Genomic DNA, 22,597 nt, shown 5'->3' on the forward strand with positions numbered 1-22,597 from the left:
AATGGTCCCTTTCCCCTTCTCTCTACAGGGAGCACAAGGGAATTTTTCTCACATTTACTATGGAAACTTAGAAAAACTCCTGAAGGTAAATATCACAATATTTTAGGGAACCCCTATTACAGGGTTCCCGTGGGGTTTTTTTAACTCTCAGACTCGTTCACTCTGAGTCCCTAACACTCTATCAGTGACAGCTCAGGTTTCCTACTCCACCAGTTGTTCTCAGTTGCTTCTGAGCCTGGACTCCCAGATTGGGAATTTGGCATGATCATCTCCTTTTCCAGAGCAGAAGACAGTCTTTCAATGGCAGTGACATCATTTACCTTCCTTGGAGTTCACATTAAAGGAAAAAAAAAAAAAAATTAGTCCTGAGGGAATGGACTAGTCAAAGGGGGACATTCCTTTTAGAGTATTTAAAAGCACCAAAGTGTGCTGATCAAGCACCTCGCTGGGCAGAGCCAAGAACCTTGAACACAAAAATATGCTATCTTGGCTCTGGAGTTGCAAATGCCCTGCTCAGGACACCTATGATTCCCTGAAGAACTATCTGCATCAAGATCCACTGTATTTTTATTATTCTCTTATGCCCATATTCAGTGGCTTTCTCTACCTGTAAGTAATTCCCATGCTTGGCAGACTGGAGATCCAGCCAACCTGTCTATACCTGAAAGAAGTCTTCAAAGGTGAAAAAATGGGTAATGAATTAATATCTAATATATTTGAAGAATTTAGAAAGTAGACAGAGAAGTCAAGTGATAGGAGACCATAGCTTTGTGAAATGACTGTTTTGGGATAGGTCAGAGGTACAGATTGTCATGTCCCTGAAAGGGACAATTGTCCCAAGCAATTGTCCTCTGAAGCTTTTCAGAAGAGCTCTGGGATGGTATTATTAACTCATGTCCAGGCATAGATAGAACATATGATGGGGACCCATGTACTAAAACCTCTGGTTTCTGAAAACACTGCTATCTGATATTAACTAAAAACGATAATGTTAAAAAATGACAACAATGACGATTTGAGTATCCCCCCTATCTCATTCTCAAGTAAATCATGCACTGCTGCTGCTGCTAAGTTGTTTCAGTCGTGTCCGACTCTGTGCGACCCCATAGATGGCAACGTACCAGGCTCCCCCATCCCTGGGATTCTCCAGGCAAGAACACTGGAGTGGGTTGCCATTTCCTTCTCCACTGCATGAAAGTGAAAAGTGAAAGTGAAGTTGCTCAGTCATGTCCAACTCTTTGCAACCCCATGGACTGCAGCCTACCAGGCTCCTCCATTCATGGGATTTTCCAGGCAAGAGTACTAGAGTGGGTGCCATTTCCTTCTCTAAAATCATGCACACTTAGCAATATTATTGGGTTGGCCAAAAAGATCATTTAAGTTTTTCCATAAGCTCTTAAAATACAAGCCAAAAAGAGAATTAAGCAAAATGATTCTGAAGAAAAGCCCTGAGGAGTAACATCTTATAAGTGATAACTTGGGCACTCCAGGTTACACCTGATTTTGGTTACTGGTGCACAGGCTGATATGCTTAAGATTGTGGCTACTTCAGCATTTCCATTACCATTTTGCTTCACTTAAGCCCCAAGTGTCTCCTAGGTCTTGGAAACTTTGCCAAAATTTCAGATATATTTTCTTAAATCTTTTAAATATTATATAAAGTTATACAGTTCCCAATTTTATGCTCAAAAATTTTCTTAATCTTCCAAAGTGACAGAACCAGTGAATGCCAATTATCTCCAGACTTTCTGTTACTCTGGAGAAACAGCCACTGGGAGCTGACTGCTTACGTCTGTATCAGACAGACTCCTCTATGGAAAATGGACTAGGAATATACCAAGTCAGAGACTTTTCTACAAAGTAGAAGAAAGTGATCTTAGAGGGAAGACCTGGAATATGTAGGCAGGATGGAATTTCTGAAGGTATTCAAAGATTTGAGGAAGGGTATCAAGGACAAAGAAAATAAGTGTGTGTAAGACTCAAAGGGATGACAATTATCGTTCAGTGATGATAAAAGAGATCAGGAGAAATTTGTGATATAAAAAGCTAGGAAATAAAGGGAGATGTAAAAGACCAGTATTACCTAATATGCTATGATTAGCATAGTATATAAACCACAGGACAAGAATATATAAAGCAATTATTCTAGTTGAATCTGTTCCTACAAAGGAAGGAAAATGGTATCAGAGAGAAAATTTCCTTTGATCTCTATAGAGAGAGAAGAAATTATTTACTTACTTTTTTTTTTTTAAGTGTGTCAGAGGAAACTATAAAGTGTAATTGAATTAGTGCAACAGGGTAGATCGGGGGTCATATGACATCAATATAGTACAAATATGGTTGAATTTTTCACTTTTTGTTAAAATGTCTTTCTTATGTCTTCTAAGATTATGTCCAAGATCTTTATATTTATGCATAAATTCCTTCTGAAATTTTGGTCCATATATGCAGTCTTAATTCCAATAACCATCTGAAAAGCCTACATACCCTATGCATGTGTGTTAAGTCACTTCAGTCCTGTCCAGCTCTTTGTGACTCTATGGACTGTAGTCTGCCAGAGTCCTCTATCCATGGATTCTACAGGTAACAATACTGGAGTGGGTTTGCATGCCCTCCTCCAGAGGATCTTCCCAGACCAGGGATTGAATCTGCATGTCCTGAGGTTCCTTCATTGCAGACAGATTCTTTACTTCTGAGCCACAGGGGACTTCTGTCCCTAATCTATAGCTTTATTCAATTATAGTCACTTACCTCTCTTACCTTCAATTATATTAATACCTCTCTGCATTTACATGTGTGTCGATCAGCATAGACCACCCAACACAGTCCTTTGTTTCCATCTAACTCATGTTTGTAATTTGAGACCTAATGCAAGAATTACTTTTAGCAAATCTTCTCTGACCTCTCTGCATTGTTAGTTTCCTCTTTCTGTATTTTAAAGGGCCTTGCATTAAACTAACACTTTATTTTAATTTTAGCTCTCTCTATCCACTAGATTGTAAGTATCTGAAGGCATTTCTCATATTAGGTTGGTCAAAAGGTTCATTTGGGTTATTCTGCAAGATGTTAGGGAAAAATCTGAATGAACAATTTCGCCAGACCAATATATTTCTCTATATTTTAGCTTACCCAGATTTCCTTTAATAGAATATGTTCTCAATAAATGCACAATGAAGAAAATTAAATAAGTTGTAAAATAAGAAATACAGGTGGTAATTATACATAATGAGCATAGGAGTGATTGAAAATAGTAAACAGAGCAAAATGCATCAGAGCGTTGTTTCTTTGTGCATTTCACCCTAATTGTTCTGTGTTTTTGTCTCCCCACCTAGACTGAAGGTGCCTCCATCAGCACAATGTCTGTCTTCAATGACTCTGTCCTATACCCCTGCTTCCTCCTGACAGGCTTCTCAGGCCTGGAAAGCAGATATGGCTTAATTTCCCTCCCTATTTTTTTGGTTTATGCCACCTCAGTTGCAGGGAACATTACCATTCTATTTATCATCAGAACTGAGCCTTCTCTCCACCAACCAATGTACTACTTTCTATCAATGCTGGCGTTTACTGATCTGGGCCTATCCACTACAACTTTGCCTACCATGTTCAGCGTTTTCTGGTTCCATGCCCGGGAGATCTCTTTCAATGGTTGTCTGGTCCAGATGTACTTCATTCATGTTTTCTCAATTATTGAGTCAGCTGTGCTTTTGGCTATGGCCTTTGACCGCTTGGTAGCAATCCGAGCACCCCTGCGTTATGCAGCCATTTTAACCAATGATGTAATCATTGGGATTGCTTTGGCAATCACTGGAAGGGCCTTGGCTCTGGTCTTTCCAGCTTCCTTCCTATTAAAAAGGCTTCAATATCGTCCTGTCAATATTCTCTCCTACCCCTTCTGCCTGCACCAAGACCTCATCAAGACAACTGTATCCAGCCGTCGGGTCAGCAGCATCTATGGCCTCATGGTGGTCATCTGCTCCATGGGACTTGATTCAGTCCTCCTCCTCCTTTCCTATATTCTCATCCTTGGCACAGTTTTGAGTATAGCCTCCAGGACAGAGAGAGTGAAAGCTCTTAATACCTGCATCTCTCATATCTGTGCTGTACTCACTTTCTATACACCAATGATTGGACTATCTATGATCCATCGCTATGGGCAGAATGCTTCCCCATTTGTCCATGTGTTCATGGCCAATGTCTATTTGCTGGTGCCACCCCTCATGAACCCCATTGTCTATAGTGTCAAGACCAAGCAGATTCGTGACAGAATCCTCAAGAAATTCAACCAACAGAAAGTTTGAAAGAAACTCTAAAACACACCTTTCTCTTTCCCCTCTTTATGTTAATGATTTCATATTAATGTAGATATTTGATTTTAAATATTAAAATTGATATTTTGTTTTTAAGATAATAGTAGTATTACATGAGTGCATGCTCAAATGGGTCTGACTCTGCCATCCCATGGTCTGTAGTCATCCAGGCTCATCTGTCAATGATATTATCCAGGAAAGAATACCAGAGTGGATTGCCATTTACTGGGTTTCCCTGATAGCTCAGTTGGTAAAGAATCAGCCTGCAATGCAGGAGATCTTGGTTCAATTCCTGGGTCATGAAGGTCTGCTGGAGAAGGGATAGGCTACCCACTCCAAGAGATAGGCTACACACTCCAGTATTCTTGGACTTCCCTTGTGGCTCAGCTGGTAAAGAATCTGCCTGCAATGCGGGAGACCTGGGTTCAATCCCTGGGTTGGGAAGATGCCCTGGAGAAGGGAAAATCTACCCACTCCAGTATTCTGGCCTGGAGAATTCCATGAACTGTATAGCCCACAGGGCTGCAAAGAGTCAGACACAATTGAGCAACTGTCACCTTCACTTTCAACTTGCCTTTTCCTACTCAAGGGTATTTCCTTGACCCAGGGATCAAAACCACATCTCCTGCATCTCTTTCATTGCCAGGTGGATTTTTTACCACTGCATCACCTGGGAAGTCCAATAGTATTATAGTAGTATGATAATACAATAATAGTAACCTGTGTTTTTTCACTATACAGAATAAAAACATGATTTTGATTTATATTCATATTGACATACTAGAGAATATGCTCACTAAATCCAGGTTAGACTATTCTTAAGAGAACTATGATTTTAATAATTAGCAGTAAATGTTTATGAGACTAAAAGGGTCATCAAGACAACATTCTAGTGAAGTTATTAGTTATAACTTGTGAGGTCCTTAATTTATGAAAAGGATTTGGATTTCAAGATGACTTCAAGTATAATATAGGGGCTTGCCTCATAGCTCAGTTGAGTAAGAATCCACCTGCAATGCAGGAGACCCTGGTTTGATTCCTGGGTTGGGAAGATCTACTGGAGAAGGGATAGGCTACCCACTCTAGTATTCTTGGGCTTCCTTTGTGGCTCAGCTGGTAAAGAATCTGCCTGCAATGTGGGAGACGAGGGTTTGATCTCTGGGTTGGGAAGATCCTCTGGAGAAGGAAAAGGCTACCCACTCTAGTACTCTGGCCTGGATAATTCCATGGACTAAGTCCATGGGGTCGCAAAGAATCAGACACAACTGAGCAACTTTCAATTCAAGTATAATATAGACTCTATAGTCTAGATCAACACTATTTCCCACAAAATTGACCTTAATATAAAAACCTGTGTTGGATACATGTTGATGTATGGCAAAACCAATACAATACTGTAAAGTAAAAAATAAATAATTTAAAAAAAGAAAAAATATTTTAAAGTATTTTAAAAGTCTTTGTTCAAGAGAGAAAAAAAAACATTACCATCAGAAAAGACTTCTTTTTAATAGAAAATTATAACTGAATGAATATAGCACACTTTCATAAACATAAAAGAAAGAAAACTTGGGCCAAAATAATTGAACTGATTTGGTTAGCTCTCAAATAATCCAGAAACCATAGGTTCTGTGTGTAGGAACCAGGAAGGCCTTTCTTCACTGAGTGGTATAGATACTTCTGAGACCCAGATTTTCATCTGTTTTCTGCTTGTTTTTGACCTATTAGTTATTGAAAAAAATATCTTAAAGTTTCCAAATATCATAGTGGATTTCTTTATTTCTCCTTGTCATTCTATCAGTTTTACCTCAGAATTTAGTGCTTTGTTGTCTGGTGCATAGATATTAAGATTTATTATCTTTGAAATTATTTTATCAAAATGTAATATCCCTGATACTTTTTCTCATTTTCTGAAATTAATATAGCTTATCCCATTTTCTTTGGATTAACAATAGCATTGCATATCTTTCTCCACTTCTTTACTTTAAAAAATGTATGCCTTTAGTATGGAGGTTTTTTAAAAAACTAAAAATAGAGTTACCAGATGATCCAGCAATCTCAATCCTGGGCATATATCTGGAAAAGATGAAAACTCTAATTCAAGAAGATTCATGCATCTCAGTGTTCATAACAGCACTATTTACAATAGCCATGACGTGAAAGCAACTTAAATGTCCATAGAAGAATGGATAAAGAAGATGTGTGACATTATATATATATATATATATATATATATATATATATATATATATACACTAAGTCATAAAAAAGAATGAAATCATGCCATGTGTAGCAACATGGATGGACCTAGAGACTGTGATTATCATACTAAGTGAAATAAATCAGACAGAAAGAGACAAGCATCATATGATATCACTTGTATATGGAATTTAGAAAAAAAATGATACAAAGGAACTTATTTACAAAACAGAAATAGACTCATAGATATAGAAAAAAACTTAGGGTTACCAAAGGGGAAAGCAAGGTGGAGGGATAAATTAGGAATCTGGGATTAACAGATAAATGCTACTATATATAAAACAGATAACCAGTAAGGACCACTTGCTTCAGTTGTGTTCAACTCTATGTGACTCGATGGACTGTAACCCGATAGGCTCCTCTATCCACAGGATTCTCCAGGCAAGAATACTGGAATGGATTGCCGTGCCCTTCTCCAGGGGATCTTCGCAATTCAGGGATTGAAACCATGCCTTTTATAAATCTTCTGCATTGGCAGGCAGGGCCTTTACCACTAGTGGTACCTGGGAAGCCCCAAAGTATAGCACAGGAACTATTTTTAATACTTTAAAATAACCTACAATGAAAATTAATCTGAAAAAGAATATGTCCCAAGGAACCACTAATTTAGTTTCTGGTCTAACAAATGTCCCTATTTTCGATTTTCCTACAAATGTAATTCTGTCCTTTATCGAGCCCATCTTTAGTCTTTCCCATTCTGTTGAAGATATTAAGAGGAGGTGGCAAGAATACACAGAAGAACTGTACAAAAAAGGATCTTCATGACCAAGATAATCAAAATGGTGTGATCACTCACCTAGAGTCAGACATCATGGAATGTGAAGTCAGGTGGGCCTTAGAAAGCACACCTACAAACAAAGCTAGTGAAAGTGATGGAATTCCAGTAGAGCTATTTCAAATCCTGTAAGATGATGCTGTGAAAGTGCTACACTCAATATGCCAGCAAATGTGGAAAACTCAACAGTGGCCACAGGGCTGGAAAAGGTCAGTTTTCATTCCAATCCCAAAGAAAGGCAATACCAAATAATGCTCAAACTATGGCACAATTGCACTCATCTCACACACTAGTAAAGTAATGCTCAAAATTCTCCAACCCAGGCAGCAATACATAAACTGTGAACTTCCAGATGTTCAAGCTGGTTTTAGAAAAGGCAGAAGAACCAGAGACCAAATTGCCAACATCCGTTGGATCATGGAAAAAGGAAGAGAGTTCTAGAAAAACATCTATTTCTGCTTTATTGACTATGCCAAAGGCTTTGACTGTGTGGATCACAATAACCTGTGGAAAATTCTGGAAGAGATAGGAATACCAGACCACCTGACCTGCCTCTTGAGAAACCTATAGGCAGTTCAGGAAGCAACAGTTAGAACTGGACATGGAACAACAGACTGGTTCCAAATAGGAAAAGGAGTACGTCAAGGCTGTATATTGTCACCCTGCTTATTTAACTTCTATGCAGAGTACATCATGAGAAATGCTGGGCTGGAGGAAGCACAAGCTGGAATCAAGACTGCTGGGAGAAATATCAATAACCTCAGATATGCAGATGACACCAACCTTATGGCAGAAAGTGAAGAGGAACTAAAAAGCCTCTTGATGAAAGTGAAAGAGGAGAGTGAAAAAGTTGGCTTAAAGCTTAACATTCAGAAAACTAAGATCATGGCATCTGGTCCCATGACTTCATGGGAAATAGATGGGGAAACAGTGGAAACAGTGTCAGACTTTATTTTTTGGGGCTCCAAAATCACTGCAGATGGTGACTGCAGCCATGAAATTAAAAGATGCTTACTCCTTGGAAAGAAAGTTATGACCAGCCTAGATAGCATATTCAAAAGCAGAGACATTACTTTGCCAACAAAGGTCTGTCTAGTCAAGGCTATGGTTTTTCCTGTGGTCATGTATGGAGGTGAAAGTTGGACTGTGAAGAAAGATGAGCACCAAAGAATTGATGCCTTTGATCTGTGTTGTTGGAAAAGACTCTTGAGAGTCCCTTGGACTGCAAGGAGATCCAACCAGTCCCTTCTAAAGGAGATCAGTGCTGGGTGTTCTTTGGAAGGACTGATGCTAAATCTGAAACTCCAGTACGTTGGCCACCTCATGCGAAGAGTTGACTCATTGGAAAAGACTCTGATGCTGGCAGGGATTGGGGGCAGGAGGAGAAGGGGACGACAGGGGATGAGATGGCTGGATGGCATCACTCACTCGATGGACATGAGTTTGGGTGAACTCCAGGAGTTGGTGATGGACAGGGAGGCCTGGCGTGCTGCAGTTCATTGGGTTGCAAAGAGTCGGACATGACTGAGCAACTGAACTGAACTGAACTGATGAATGTAATTTGCCAACAAAGGTCCATCTAGTGAAGACTATGGTTTTTCCAGTAGTCATGTATGGATGTGAGAGTTGGACTGTAAAGAATGCTGAGTGCTAAAGAGTTGATGCTTTTGAACTGTGTTGAAGACTCTTGAGAGTCCCATGGACTGCAAGGAAATCCAACCAGTCCATCCTAAGGAAATCAGTCCTGAATCTTCATTGGAAGGACTGATGTTAAACTGAAACTCCAATACTTTGGCCACCTGATGCAAAGAGCTGATTCATTTGAAAAGACCTGGATGCTGGGAAAGTTTGAAGGGGATGACAGAGGATGAGATGGTTGGATGGCATCACTGACTCGATGGACAAGAGTTTGAGTGGGCTCCGGGGACTGGTGATTGTGTCCATGGGGTCACAGGGAGTTGGACACGACTGAACAACTGACCTGAATTATAACTGATTACATATAATGCTGGTATGTATATTCTTGTATATATTTTTGTATGGACACATTTTCCCTTCGTTTGGATATTTATTTTAGAATGGAATTCTTGGATTATACAGGAACTCTAAGCTTAACTGCTTAAAGAATTTTGCCAGACTTTTCCAAAATAGCTTCAAATTTTATATTCTCACAGTAGTGTATGAGGATTCTAGTTTCTCCACCTTCTCAACAACACTTGTTTCATTTTTTAATTCTAACTGTTTTAGTGAGTATGAAATGATATTTCATTGTGGCTCTGACTATCATTTCACTAATGACAAGCATTTGTTCATATTCGTATTGGCTATTTGTGTGATTAAGAAATGTCTATTCAGATCTCTCAGTTATTTTTAACTGTTTTTGTGTGTGTGTGTGTCTTTCTATTATTTTAGACATAAGGCTCTTATCATATAGATGATTATAGATATTTCCTCCCAATTTTGGTGTTATAATTTCATTTCTTGGTGATATCCTTTGAAGCATAAAATTAGTTAATTTTAATGAAGTCTATTTTTTTTTTTTTTTTTTTTTTTACTTTTGTAGCTCATGCTTCTGGTGTCCTAATAATACTCTGCCAAATCTGAGATCATTAAAATTTTACTCTATTTTTTATTATAAGAATTTTACAGCTTTATCTCTTTCACTAATACATTTGACTCACTTAAAGTTAGTTTTTATGTATTGTGAACTAAGATTTTTATTTTTTTTAAATAAGACTATGTTCAGGTGGTAAGGAGGAGGAAGAGGAGGAGAAAGAGTCTGGAGCTTTCAAGGAGGAGAAAAGGACAAACTTTTTTTTTCTCTAAGCCCAGAGTTAATGATTACATAACAAAACAACTCATCCTGCTCAAGAATATGTTTTTCCCTTAAATTCTGTACCAATGATTACATGATGCTTTTGAACTGTGGTGTTGGAGAAGACTCTTGAAAGTCCCTTGGACTGCAAGGAGATCCAACCAGTCCATTCTGAAGGAGATCAGCCCTGGGATTTCTTTGGAAGGAATGGTGCTAAATCTGAAACTCCAGTACTTTGGCCACCTCATGCGAAGAGTTGACTCATTGGAAAAGACTCTGATGCTGGGAGGGATTGGGGGCAGGAGAAGAAGGGGATGACAGAGGATGAGATGGCTGGATGGTATCACTGACTCGATGGGCGTGAGTCTGAATGAACTCTGGGAGTTGGTGATGGACAGGGAGGCCTGGCGTATTGTGATTCATGGGGTCGCAAAGAGTCGGACACAACTGAGCGACTAAATTGAACTTAACTGAACTTAAGGGAAAAACATATCCTTGAGCAAGAAGAGTTGTTTTGTTGTATAATCATTAGCTCTGGGCTTACAGAGAGACAGAGAGGAAAATATAAAAAATAAAAGAAGTTTACCCTTTCTCCTTCTTGAGAACTCCAGACCTCTATCTCTTCCTTGGGTATCCCAGACTTACCAACCTGCCTAGGAATTGACTCTCTCAGTTATGAGGTTGGAAAGAAACAAACTATCAGTGAAGAGAAAGAGTAAAATCTAAAGCAAAAGAAAAAAAAAAAAACTTTTCATATTTTTTAAAACATTTTAAATTAAATTAGTTTATTCTCTGTGTAGAATGTTGGTAACACATAGAATTGGGCCATATATTCACATGAAGATACAATAATATATATCTTTTCACATATGTCAAGTATAGATGAACTAACTGTTTTATCTCCACTTTTTAACTTTTATTTACATACACTTCAGTCTGCTTCTATATCCTTTGGAGTTTTGGGCCTCTAGAGTAGAATCTTGAAGTTTGTGAGCCGTCCCTGGGGACTCAGTCCCAGAGCTCTGTGCAAAGTTTCGGTCTTTTCTTAGAAATATCTCTTGAATACTCAACCTCTAATATAAATGTGCCCTCCATGCCCTTTTCAGAGTGAGGGGTAAGTACTGTGCCGCTTGATGCTGTGCATAAGACCCCTGCACAAATGAAAAAGGTGAATCAGCTGCTGATTTCTGGTGAATAGATCTCTCTAGTAAATGGAGAGACACACGGGCAGAACAGGCTGAGAATGGATCATGTTGCCAGACTGCACTAGGTAGGAAAAAATAATATGTTTTTAAATGGTGATAAGCTTATTCTTTGGAGAAGGAAATGGCAACCCACTCCAGTACTCTTGCTTAGAAAATTCTATGGATGGAGGAGCCTGGTGGTGTACAGTCCATGGGGTCACAAAGAGTTGGATATGACTAAGTGACTTTACTTTCACTTTCAAGCTTATTCTTTAAAATGCTCAGAAAGACCCAAGGCATGAAATATCATCTTGTCAATCACACTACATATAAGATATATTTCTCTGGCAGTAGGAAGGATTGAAGCTAGTGGTGATCCACTGTTGAAGGTGGACTCCTAGAGTTGCTACAAAATAAGCAACAGGGACTCTATAGCCTTGGACTTGGCCATGGCCATCACTTTTCTACTGGGCAGTGGCATTTTAATTGCCCAGTTTGCTTATGTATTTATAGATCACAAACAAGAGTCAGTGCACTCGGCAGCAATAGTTCTGTCTCTGTTAGACTGAATTCACAAAAAAAGGAAAGTTTGTTTTTTTCACCATGGTATGTTTTCTATATCAAAAGAGAATAAATTAAAAATGTAATAAAGTTAAACAATGACAAGGACAAAAAGGAAGGATCTCTATGCCTTATTTTGAATTACAACTGCTGTAACACAACCCTGGGGCAACTTTCTTTACCTCATTTTGAGTATTTTGAGTGGTTTGATTAATTCTGTAGCTTTATTTTTTTAAAGTGTAGTTGTTTTACACTTCTGTGTCAGTTCCTATTGTACAGCAAAGTGAATGAGCCATATGTTTACACATATCCCCTCTTTTTTGGATTTCCTTCCCACTTTAACAGTTTAAGAAGGTTCTCTTTTTTCCACACCCTGTTAAGCATTATTTTTTGTAAATTTTTTGATGGGGCCTGCCGGGAGCCAGCATATTGCATATTGAGTGCATATTGCATATTGAGTGCAGCACTTTCCACAGCATCATCTTTCAGGATCTGGAATAGCTCAACTGGAATTCTATCACTGCCAGGAGCCAGCGTGAGGAACTCCACCCATGACAAAGGTCATGAGGAAGGAGGCTTGGCATACGCAAAGGCGGGATCAAGCCTCAGGAGTCCCCCATCTACCCCCAAAACCAGAGTCTGCCTACTTTCTGCTTTGTGCTTTCACCTACACCTCTGACTTTACGGGGGGCTGTCCCCCACTACCTCTCTCTGAAAAAAGAGTTAGCTTACAGCTCCAGTTAATAATTCCTGGGTGTGACAGTGTTTAACCTACAAACTCCTTTGGAAATCCTCTAGCCTGCCTGAATAGGTTTTTCCAGCCACATGTGATTGTTCAGAGCCTCCCAACTGTGAAAAGGAAGGAGATGTTCTAAACTGTCTAAACACAGATTCTTTTGATTAGTTAAAAGATTGATTAGAAATTGTATTGGTGAAGGGATTTTCACTTGTTGGGCCAATGTTTGCTGCTAAGTTTCCATATCCCTTACCTGCTGTGTCCCTGGCAGTGTATTGATTAATATAATTGGTGTAAGTAGTAGCTTTAATGTTTGTAACCTGGGACCCTTGAGTTAATTCTTTTTCTTGTTATAGCCCAGCACACCTTTGCTCTGTAGGAATGCAACTTTATCTAATGCTTTTGGAGGGTGGCTCCTGACCAATTACCTTTAGAGAAAAATAAGTTTTCTGAAGAAAGGGTCTTAAAATGTTAACAGGCCTCCAGGCCAGAAGATGATGCAAATCACCTAAGCTTTTGCATATGATAAGTTTGCAGGAAGAAAGCCTGGCTTGCTGCATGACTCTACCCCTTCCCCCATTATCCTCTGTGCATAACTTAAGGTATAAAAACTACTTTGGAAAATAAAGTGTGGGCCTTGTTCACCGAAACTTGGTCTCCCCATGTCGTTCTTTCTCTCACCTTCTGGCTGAATTATTCAGCCTCTTTTCTCCACTAAATTTCCTCACTGAGCTATCCTTATTTCAGCCTCTTTTCTTCACTGAAATTTCCTCACTGAGCTATCCTCATCCTATTACTCTTTATATCTTTGATAAATATTTAAATAAATAGGTCACCTATGCCGTCTCTCCTTCGAATACCCTGGATCAGCCGGGGCTGCACCCCGGTAGGGGCCCATTCTGACCAGTGTGAGGTGATATTTTATTGTAGTTTTGATTTGCATTTCTCAGTCACGATAGTATGGTACTGGCACAAAAACAGAAATATAGATCGATGGAGCAGGCCAGAAAGCCCAGAGATAAACCCACACAACTACGGTTACCTAACCTATAACAAAGGAGGCAAGAATACACAGTGGAGAAAAGATAGTCTCTTCAATAAGTGGTGTTGAGAAAATTGGGCAGCTACATGTAAAAAGAGTGAAATTAGAGACTCCCTAACTCCAATACTTTGGCCACCTCATGTGAAGAGTTGACTCATTGGAAAAGACCCTGATGCTGGGAGGGATTGGGGGCAGGAGGAGAAGGGGACAACAGAGGATGAGATGGCTGGATGGCATCACCAACTTGATGGACATGAGTTTGGGTAAACTCTGGGAGTTGGTGATGGACAGGGAGGCCTGGGGTGCTGCGATTCATGGGGTCGCAAAGAGTCAGATACGACTGAGCGACTGAACTGAACTGAACACCATATACAAAAATAAAGTCAAAATGGATTCAATACTTAAATGTAAGGCTGGGCACTGAAAAACTTTTAGAGGAAAACAGTCAGAACACTCTTTGTGATAAATCACAGCAAGATCTTTTTTGACCTATCTTCTAGAGTTATGACAATAAAAACAAAAATAAACAAATGGTACCTAATTAAGCTGAAAAGTTTTTGCACAGCAAAGGAAACCATAAACAAAGCAAAAAGACAGCGTGAAGAATGGGAGAAAATATTTGTAAATGAAGCAACTGACATAGGATTAATCTCCAAAATATGTAAACAATTCTTGTAGCTCAATATCAAAACAAAAAACCCAAATAAAAATTGGGCAGAAGTCCTAAATAGACATTTCTCTAAGGCAGATGTACAGATAGCCAACAAACACATCACAAGATGTTCAACATTCTGCTGTATTTTGAAAGCATTTCTCTAGTATCTTTCTCCACATCTTTAGTTCACTGCCGAGGTAGATTCTTCTCTATTGAGACTCAGATATCCCAGAGAGCTACCAAAAATACCTCCTCTAGTACAAAAATGATCTTTTTAGGCTTTCAGATTTTTCTATCTACTTCCAGTGTATTGAACTGGTAGGAGGAGTAACCAAGCAAGTGTTGGCTCAACAGCAGTGGTAAAATTAACTCAAGTAAAATTAACAGCTATTCTGAGAGTACCTGATAAGCTATGGACAGAGAAGAGTGTAAATGACACTAGAAAACACTCCCCTTCTCCAAATGATACTCTGTGCAGTCTGTAACTCATGAACAATGGTTGCCTCTGCTCCTGGCCAGGCATCTCAAGGAGTCAGTAATTTGTCTGAGAACATGTAGCTGTGTCTTTTATGATCTGATTTGGTGTCTGTGAGAGGCTACTGGGCTTGGGTCAGAATTTTCCCATGTACGTCTCTATGTGAATAATGGGGAATCAGAAGAATTCAGGCTTGAATTGTACAAGCTCCTATACACCTATATCTATAATTTATTTTCATTATGGACCCCTTGAAGGCATTTTTGAATGCCTCTGTAATGCATTAACTTGTTCTCTTGTGTAGTCTTGATTTTTATAGAGTCACTTACCAGAGTGGATTTCCCCAAATAGAATCACATCCAATTCTCTCTCAAAGTGAATGGCATGGTCTAATTATTGGCACTCTGCACTGAGCTTGCTGTAAGCCTTCACATTTGGAATTAGAGCTCAATCAGCAGGCAGAATAAAAACTGAATATGACTCTGACCTGGTATATTAAATGCTAGGGGGAATGACTCCATACATGTGATTCAGTAACAGGCCTACTTACCTAGTAAACATGACATAAACTCTGTGCTGACACACTGAGCTAGGAATTGATGAAACAGATCATTCTCCCTCTGATCTCTCTCTCTCCCCCTCTCTCACTTTTTCTGTCGACAGGAGCCAGAGAACCAGATTCACTTTCTTCGACAAGTGACACGATGACATATCACAATGGGAGCACTTTTCATCCAATCACATTTTTCCTCATTGGAATCCCAGATCTGGAAGAGGTCCATAGCCTTGACTAGACGGACGTTTGTTGGCAAAGTAATGTCTCTGCTTTTGAATATGTATTTATGTTGGTCATAACTTTTCTTCCAAGGAGTAAGCATCTTTTAATTTCATGGCTGCAATCACCATCTGCAGTGATTTTGGAGCCCAAAAAAATAAAGTCTGACACTGTTTCCACTGTTTTCCCATCTATTTCCCATGAAGTGATGGGACCAGATGCCATGATCTTAGTTTTCTGAATGCTGAGTTTTAAGCCAACTTTTTCACTCTCCTCTTTCACCTTCATCAAGAGGCTTTTTAGTTCCTCTTTCTGCCATACAGGTGGTGTCATCTGCATATCTGAGGTTATTGATATTTCTCCCGGCAATCTTGATTCCAGCTTGTGCTTCTTCCAGCCCAGCATTTCACATAATGTACCCTGAGTATAAGTTAAGTTATGTATATGAAAGTGACTTAGAATATATATATATATATGTAGACATATATATATACTTAAGTATGCACATGCAGATACATATATATGTTTGCACTTCATATCATGTATGAAGTTTTATATTTCCAGAGATTTAACTTTAAGATTTGTATGATATAACTGAAAGACAAGAGTTAAAAGACACATTTAACTTAAAAAAAATTCTTCATAGTCTATTCTTTATATCTTAAACCTGATCATGCTCTTTTTAAAGTATTATCTAAGATATCTGCTTAAATCTAAAGAGATTCAATTTTTGCACTCAAATACATTCCATCAGAATAAGAACTATATGTACATTTGACTCAGCACTAATGGATAAATGTTACAATAAATTAGAACTTTCACCAAATGTTACAGACTGGTGGCATAAGAGATTTCTCAGTATAGTTTACATAGGTCCAGTGTTTACAAAGGTGGTGCTGTGAGCATATGCCAGGAATTATACCAAGTGCCTGATATCTAGTACTTAATTTATCTTTAAAATGCCTTATGCTCTTGATCCAATTATCATCCCTAATTTTCCAGTTGAGGAAACTGAGACATAGAGATAATTAGTAAATCACTCATGGTGATATAGCCATACATGGGAGTCCAGTGTTTGAACTGAGTCAGATCAATCCCAGGGTTGGCTATTTTAACCATTTGTCTCTATGGCCTCTGTGACATATATATGAACAACTGTAAAAGGGGAACAATCATGGACAGAGGATAGTGGGTCCAAAGACCCCTAAAACTAAGCATTCAATGAACTAAGATACCTGGTCAGTGAAGGGAGACAGGGAGAGCTAAGGCTGAAAATGGAGTCTTCAATGCTAGCATATTATGCTTGAACTTAGAATATGCATTAGGTGCCATTTTGTCTAGAAAACAGCAACCCATAGAATTCGACAACAGAATCTTCCCTAGAGGAACATGTATATTCCCTAGAGAGAATACTTCTTTCTATGGCATATACAAATGATAATATCTGTGTTTTTGTCCCACATTCATAACTTTCTATAAATCCCTAACCATGTTACTTTCTCTTGGGTTTCTCTTTTTCTAAATCATAGTCTGAGGGTTTTGTCAGCAATCTCAGAGGAGTTAATCTCAGAGCCCTATTTATAAGAGAAAGCTGAATTAACTCATTTTTTTCCAAACCTATAAGCAGCTACATCCTTAATATAAAACTTCTCTCTCTAGACTGTATGAAAAAACATACATAAAGTTTTACTGTTTGATATTTATCATGTGTCTCTCTTTCTAAGGAAAAATGAAGCATCATGCATGAATTTTCTTTTTTATTTAAGTGTGTACTGAACTCAAAGGAAAGAGGCATGACCCATCCAACGTGGTTGAGAACTACTACTTTGATATGATATGCTTGATGCAGTAATCCATTTCAGGTGGGAAATCTTGCAACTTTTAAATAGAGATTGGGTATCTTTAAAAATATTTAAAAGATCAACTTACAAGACTGGTTATTTAGTTGGTTGATAAAGTAAAATTTCTGCATCTGGAATAGGTTATAGGGATCGAATGAAATGCATTTATGAAGCAGGATGAAAGTCTGAGGTGAACAGTGGCATGTTATTGAGCATTTATTTATAGAGATAAACCCTAAGTAGGCATCACAATATCTAGAAGTTTTGCTCTTCACCTGTACCCTGACAGGGGCCACTGGCAATTACTGGAAGTTTCCATTTAAAACACACACACACACACACACACACACACACACACACACATAAAGGAGCATTGCAAAATACAGCTGTTCTCTATCTCTCCATCTTTTTTTCTTTCTCTCACAAAGACACACACCAACTTCAGAATGTATACAACATTTATTTTATTCATTCAACCTGATATATTTCCCATGGAAATATGGAGTTATACTAAGGTTAAAAACAGGGTCTATGCTACTTTATCTTGAACTTAAAGAACTCTGCCTCAAGTTGGGAACCCAGAGAAAGTGTCTTAGCTTCATTATTTGAGTTTACAGGGTTTCTCCTGATTGCTTCAAGGCATTGCAAAAGTGCTCCTATTTCCTTTAGACAATGATGAAAAGCAATTCTCTCTTCTATTAGATTTTGTTGTTCCAGACTTTTTGTGATGCTCAAAAATACCTTCCACAGATCCATAACGACCTGAAGCCTTTCAGGCTGTACTCTACCCACACTTCCAATGTTTTAGCCAGGCAGAAGGAGTGAATAGAGTACATGCCAGTTCTGAAGCAGTGATAAAATTATCAGGTTTTCTCAGAGGAGCTGATGTAGAGTGAACAGTGAATGCAGAATTTGTCACATACAACTAGAAACCAATATATTCATAACAATCGAAAATGAACACTATTAAATGAAATGACTGAGAAAATAGAGACATCAATGAAAATCTACAGAAGTTTATTATCTTTTTATTATTATCTTTCTTTCAGGGATCTTTCAAGTACAGAGGTATGTATCCACCCGAGTCTGCTCTTGGCCAGGTATCTCAGAATGTCTGTATTTTTTTTTTTCTTATAATAATATATATCTCTGATATTTTGCTTCTGTCATTTTACAGAAAACTGTTTGATCTTGGAATTTTCTGTATGTCAAAATGATAAATAAATCTTTAGAGAAATTCTGCCTTTTCTAATTATGGAAGTGTTGTGTGCATTCATGCCTATGACTACTTTCTCATCTGCCTCTCTCTTTTTGGGTTATGTCTGCATTCTCATATGTGTATCCTTGGCTTTTCATGTGTCCCTTTTCAGTATGGGATTTCAAAAAAGATACAGAGAATATTAAATGATTCCATACTTCATGCTATGATTTATGTTTTCTATTCTGCCCAGGGCTTGATGATAAACCTTAGATGATAAAAAAAAAAACAAAAAAAACAAAACAGGATTAAGTGTTTATAAGGATTACCTATTTTGAGACTGGACCATTCAAACGAGTATGACTTGATTTAGAATATGAAAAAGAATTAATAGATCCTCCAAAGCAAAAGTTTTCATTTCACAATATATTGAAACACTAAGCTAATCATTTTCATAACCAGTTCTTACTGAAATTTCTTTTTTTCTTCCTCCCTCTAGGAGTGACAACTTCTTCTACTCTGTGACTTGGAGGGATGTTTTATCACAATAGTAGCATTTTTCACCCAACCACATTTTTCCTCATTGGAATCCCAGGTCTGGAAGAGGTCCATGGCTGGATCTCCCTGCCTTTCTGCTCTGTTTACCTTGTGGCTTTACTGGGAAATGTCACAATTTTGCTGGTCATCAAGACAGAGAAGACCCTCCAGGAGCCCATGTTCTACTTCCTGGCCATCCTTTCAACAATTGATTTGGCCCTTTCAACAACCTCAGTACCCCGTATGCTGGGTATCTTCTGGTTTGATGCTCACGAGATTAGTTTTGGAGCTTGTGTGGCCCAGATGTTCCTGATCCATGCTTTTACTGGCATGGAAGCTGAAGTCTTGCTGGCGATGGCCTTTGACCGCTATGTGGCGATCTGTGCTCCACTCCACTACACGACCATTTTGACATCCCGGGTGCTCATGGGCATCAGCATGTGCATTGTAATTCGTCCAGTTCTGCTTACACTTCCCATGATTTATCTCGTCTATCGCCTACCATTTTGCCAGGCTTATATAATACCTCATTCCTACTGTGAACACATGGGAATTGCAAAACTGTCCTGTGGAAATATCCGAATTAATGATATCTATGGACTTTTTGTTGTTTCCTTCTTTTTCCTAAACCTAGTCCTTATTGGCATCTCCTATGTTTATATTCTCAGGGCTGTCTTCTGTCTCCCATCCCAAGATGCACGACTAAAAGCCCTAAGCACATGTGTGTCCCATATTGGGGTCATATGTATTTTCTGTATCCCTTCAGTCTTCTCCTTCCTTACCCACCGATTTGGACACAAAATACCTCGCTATATTCATATTCTTGTTGCCAACCTCTATTTGATTATCCCACCCTCACTCAACCCCATCATTTATGGTATAAAGACCAAACAGATATGGGAGCCTGTGCTCCGTGCCTTTATTAAAAAATAAGACACTTACCATATTGTTTTATTAAGGATTTTGATCTCTCAAGGAAGATATGCGTATTCTTGCTTTAACAAATATCTCCTGGTCCTGATCTATTGCTGCCAGATTGCAACACAAGTTGATTTATTCCTAACTGCTGACTAATGGGTTCTAGGACTTGTGGAAACTTTATTGGAGCTTCAGTTCAAAGGTTAATAGGCTAACTTGAAAGGAAGCTGTTGTGGTCTCTATTTGTATGTCATTGTACTTTGTTCTTGATAGCATGAAACTACTTCTTTTCTAGGCAAAGAATGTATAAATGGTGTGTTTTTAGCTCTTTAATTAGAGAAATGTGGTACTGGGACTTTGACCCAGTAGCCTGTGTCCATTCACTCACTCATTCATATTTTTTATTCTCTTAATTTACATTCATTTTATGTTTATTGTATGTATTGAATCATTCTTATCATTGTTGTTCAGTCGCCAAGTTGTGTCCGACTCTTTGTGACCCTATAGACTGCATCATGCCAGGCCTCCTTGTCCCTCACTATCTCCCAGAGTTTTCCCAAGTTCATGTCCACTGATTCCATGATTCTTATCATTAAGGATGATAAATGAACCAAAATAAAATGAACGTCTGTTCTTATGGAGCTTGCATTCTCTTGCGCCCTTAAAAAAAGCCAAGTTCATGGGCTTTGGCAACCTATGAGCTAAGGAAGGAGAGAGGTGATCACCAGAGGATGACTGACTCATACTGCACGTGGCCAGGACTACTGATCGCATATGCTCTGTCCAGTTCAAAATAAAATCATTACTAAATTTGTAGCTGAAGTGGACAGGTCAGCCAACTATGTAAGATTCAGAGAATTGGTAGCCAAAACAAACATAAAATTTCAACAGTTTTCTCACTAATACCATCCATGTCATTTCAGTGAACTTCTGTCTATACTCAGACCCATAATATAAGGGTGGTATTGTAGTTAAATTACACATAGCATTTCTATCTATGTGATACATGCTGGTCTTTATCACTTCACTGGCTGTTCTCTCAGTCTACACTTCATCATAAAATACTCCATCCTCAAGTCCAAGACTTCTCATCTTAAACCCATGATCTATTTCTAGTGCCTTCCTGATTAACATTCAAGTTATCCAATCAATCGATGATTACTCAACGTCGTCATGACCAAGGACTTTCAACGATTCTACAATAAGATTTCCTTAGACCAAACAATGGGGTTTTGCAGCATCCGACTTGTCACATTATTTTCTATCGTTAACAAATTATTTTCTTCTTCAGACTTTAAAAAAATTAAAGTAAAAATATAATAAATATATTTTCTTCCTACAACTCATGAATTAATGAATTTTAACACTGCAGTAATCTCAAAGGTAATACTTATTAAATTAAAGTTTAAATCATCTTTAACACTGTTCCAATAGATCTCTCCTATTTTTCCAGAGGCAAATTTTATGGTGTGTTTTTTGACATTACAGTATGTGAATTTTTTGCTTTATAACCAATTACACTATTTTAGTTAGATCATGTTAATTTAGTTAGAAACCTTACTATGTATTTTTTAAGTAGCATTGATTTTATTTACATATTCCTCTATGAATAGATAATGATATTCATTTTTAAGTAGAAATATACTACCTATGCTTTCATTTTCTTCTTGGTACATTTTTAGATCATTTATCCAGGTTGTATAATTTAGTATAAAATTATTGGGTAGAAGGATTGTAATCAATTATAACATAATTCTGCTTTCTTGATCTTTGCTTTTGATCACTTTTTAAAAATTTCACATTTTCAATACTTTCTTTTTTTCACATTTTTATGCTTTCTGATTTAACTTTCCAAAGATTAGTTAATTAAGCATTCATTTTCTAAGTACAATGGTTTGTAGTTCAGTTCAGTTCAGTTCAGTTGCTCAGTTGTGTCCGTCTCTTTGCAACTCCATGAATTGCAGCACGCCAGGCCTCCCTGTCCATCACCAACTCCCGGAGTTCACTCAAACTCACCTCCATCGAGTCCGTGATGCCATCCAGACATCTCATCCTCTGTCGTCCCCTTCTCCTCCTGCCCTCAATCCCTCCCAGCATCAGAGTCTTTTCCAATGAGTCAACTCTTCGCATGAGGTGGCCAAAGTACTGGAGTTTCAGCTTCAGCATCATTCCTTCCAAAGAACACCCAGGACCGATCTCCTTCAGAATGGAGTGGTTGGATCTCCTTGCAGTCCAAGGGACTCTCAAGAGTCTTCTCCAACACCACAGTTCAAAAGCATCAATTCTTCGGTGCTCAGCTTTCTTCACAGTCCAACTCTCACATTCACCCTACTCTAAACAAAACAAAAATGTTAGGCTTCTTTGATTTTTTCCCGTGGTTTGACTTTAGGAATTGTCATTCCAGCAGGTTAGCATAGTGCATTGGACTCCCTTGGAACTCCTTTCCTGACCTAGAAGCAGCACTGTCTTCAGTCTAGCATTTGATCTCAGTAGTAAAGCCAGAGTGAGAATCAGAAGGTTTG

General features: G+C 38.4%; 2 protein-coding genes across 2 annotated transcripts; both read left to right on the forward strand.

Annotated features, from left to right (window-relative positions):
• Positions 1 to 3,356: 3,356 nt before the first annotated feature.
• On the forward strand, positions 3,357 to 4,298 carry LOC109569515 (olfactory receptor 51G2-like). The gene has a single exon (XM_019974926.2). The coding sequence runs from the start codon at positions 3,357 to 3,359 to the stop codon at positions 4,296 to 4,298; it is 942 nt and encodes a 313-aa protein (XP_019830485.1).
• A 14,856-nt stretch (positions 4,299 to 19,154) lies between these two features.
• On the forward strand, positions 19,155 to 20,090 carry LOC109569384 (olfactory receptor 52J3-like). Its single transcript, XM_019974731.2, has one exon. It carries the CDS (start codon positions 19,155 to 19,157, stop codon positions 20,088 to 20,090), a length of 936 nt encoding a protein of 311 aa, XP_019830290.2.
• Positions 20,091 to 22,597: the final 2,507 nt, after the last annotated feature.

This window comes from Bos indicus, chromosome 15, assembly GCF_029378745.1.
Source record: "Bos indicus isolate NIAB-ARS_2022 breed Sahiwal x Tharparkar chromosome 15, NIAB-ARS_B.indTharparkar_mat_pri_1.0, whole genome shotgun sequence".
Taxonomy (NCBI): Eukaryota; Metazoa; Chordata; class Mammalia; order Artiodactyla; family Bovidae; genus Bos; species Bos indicus.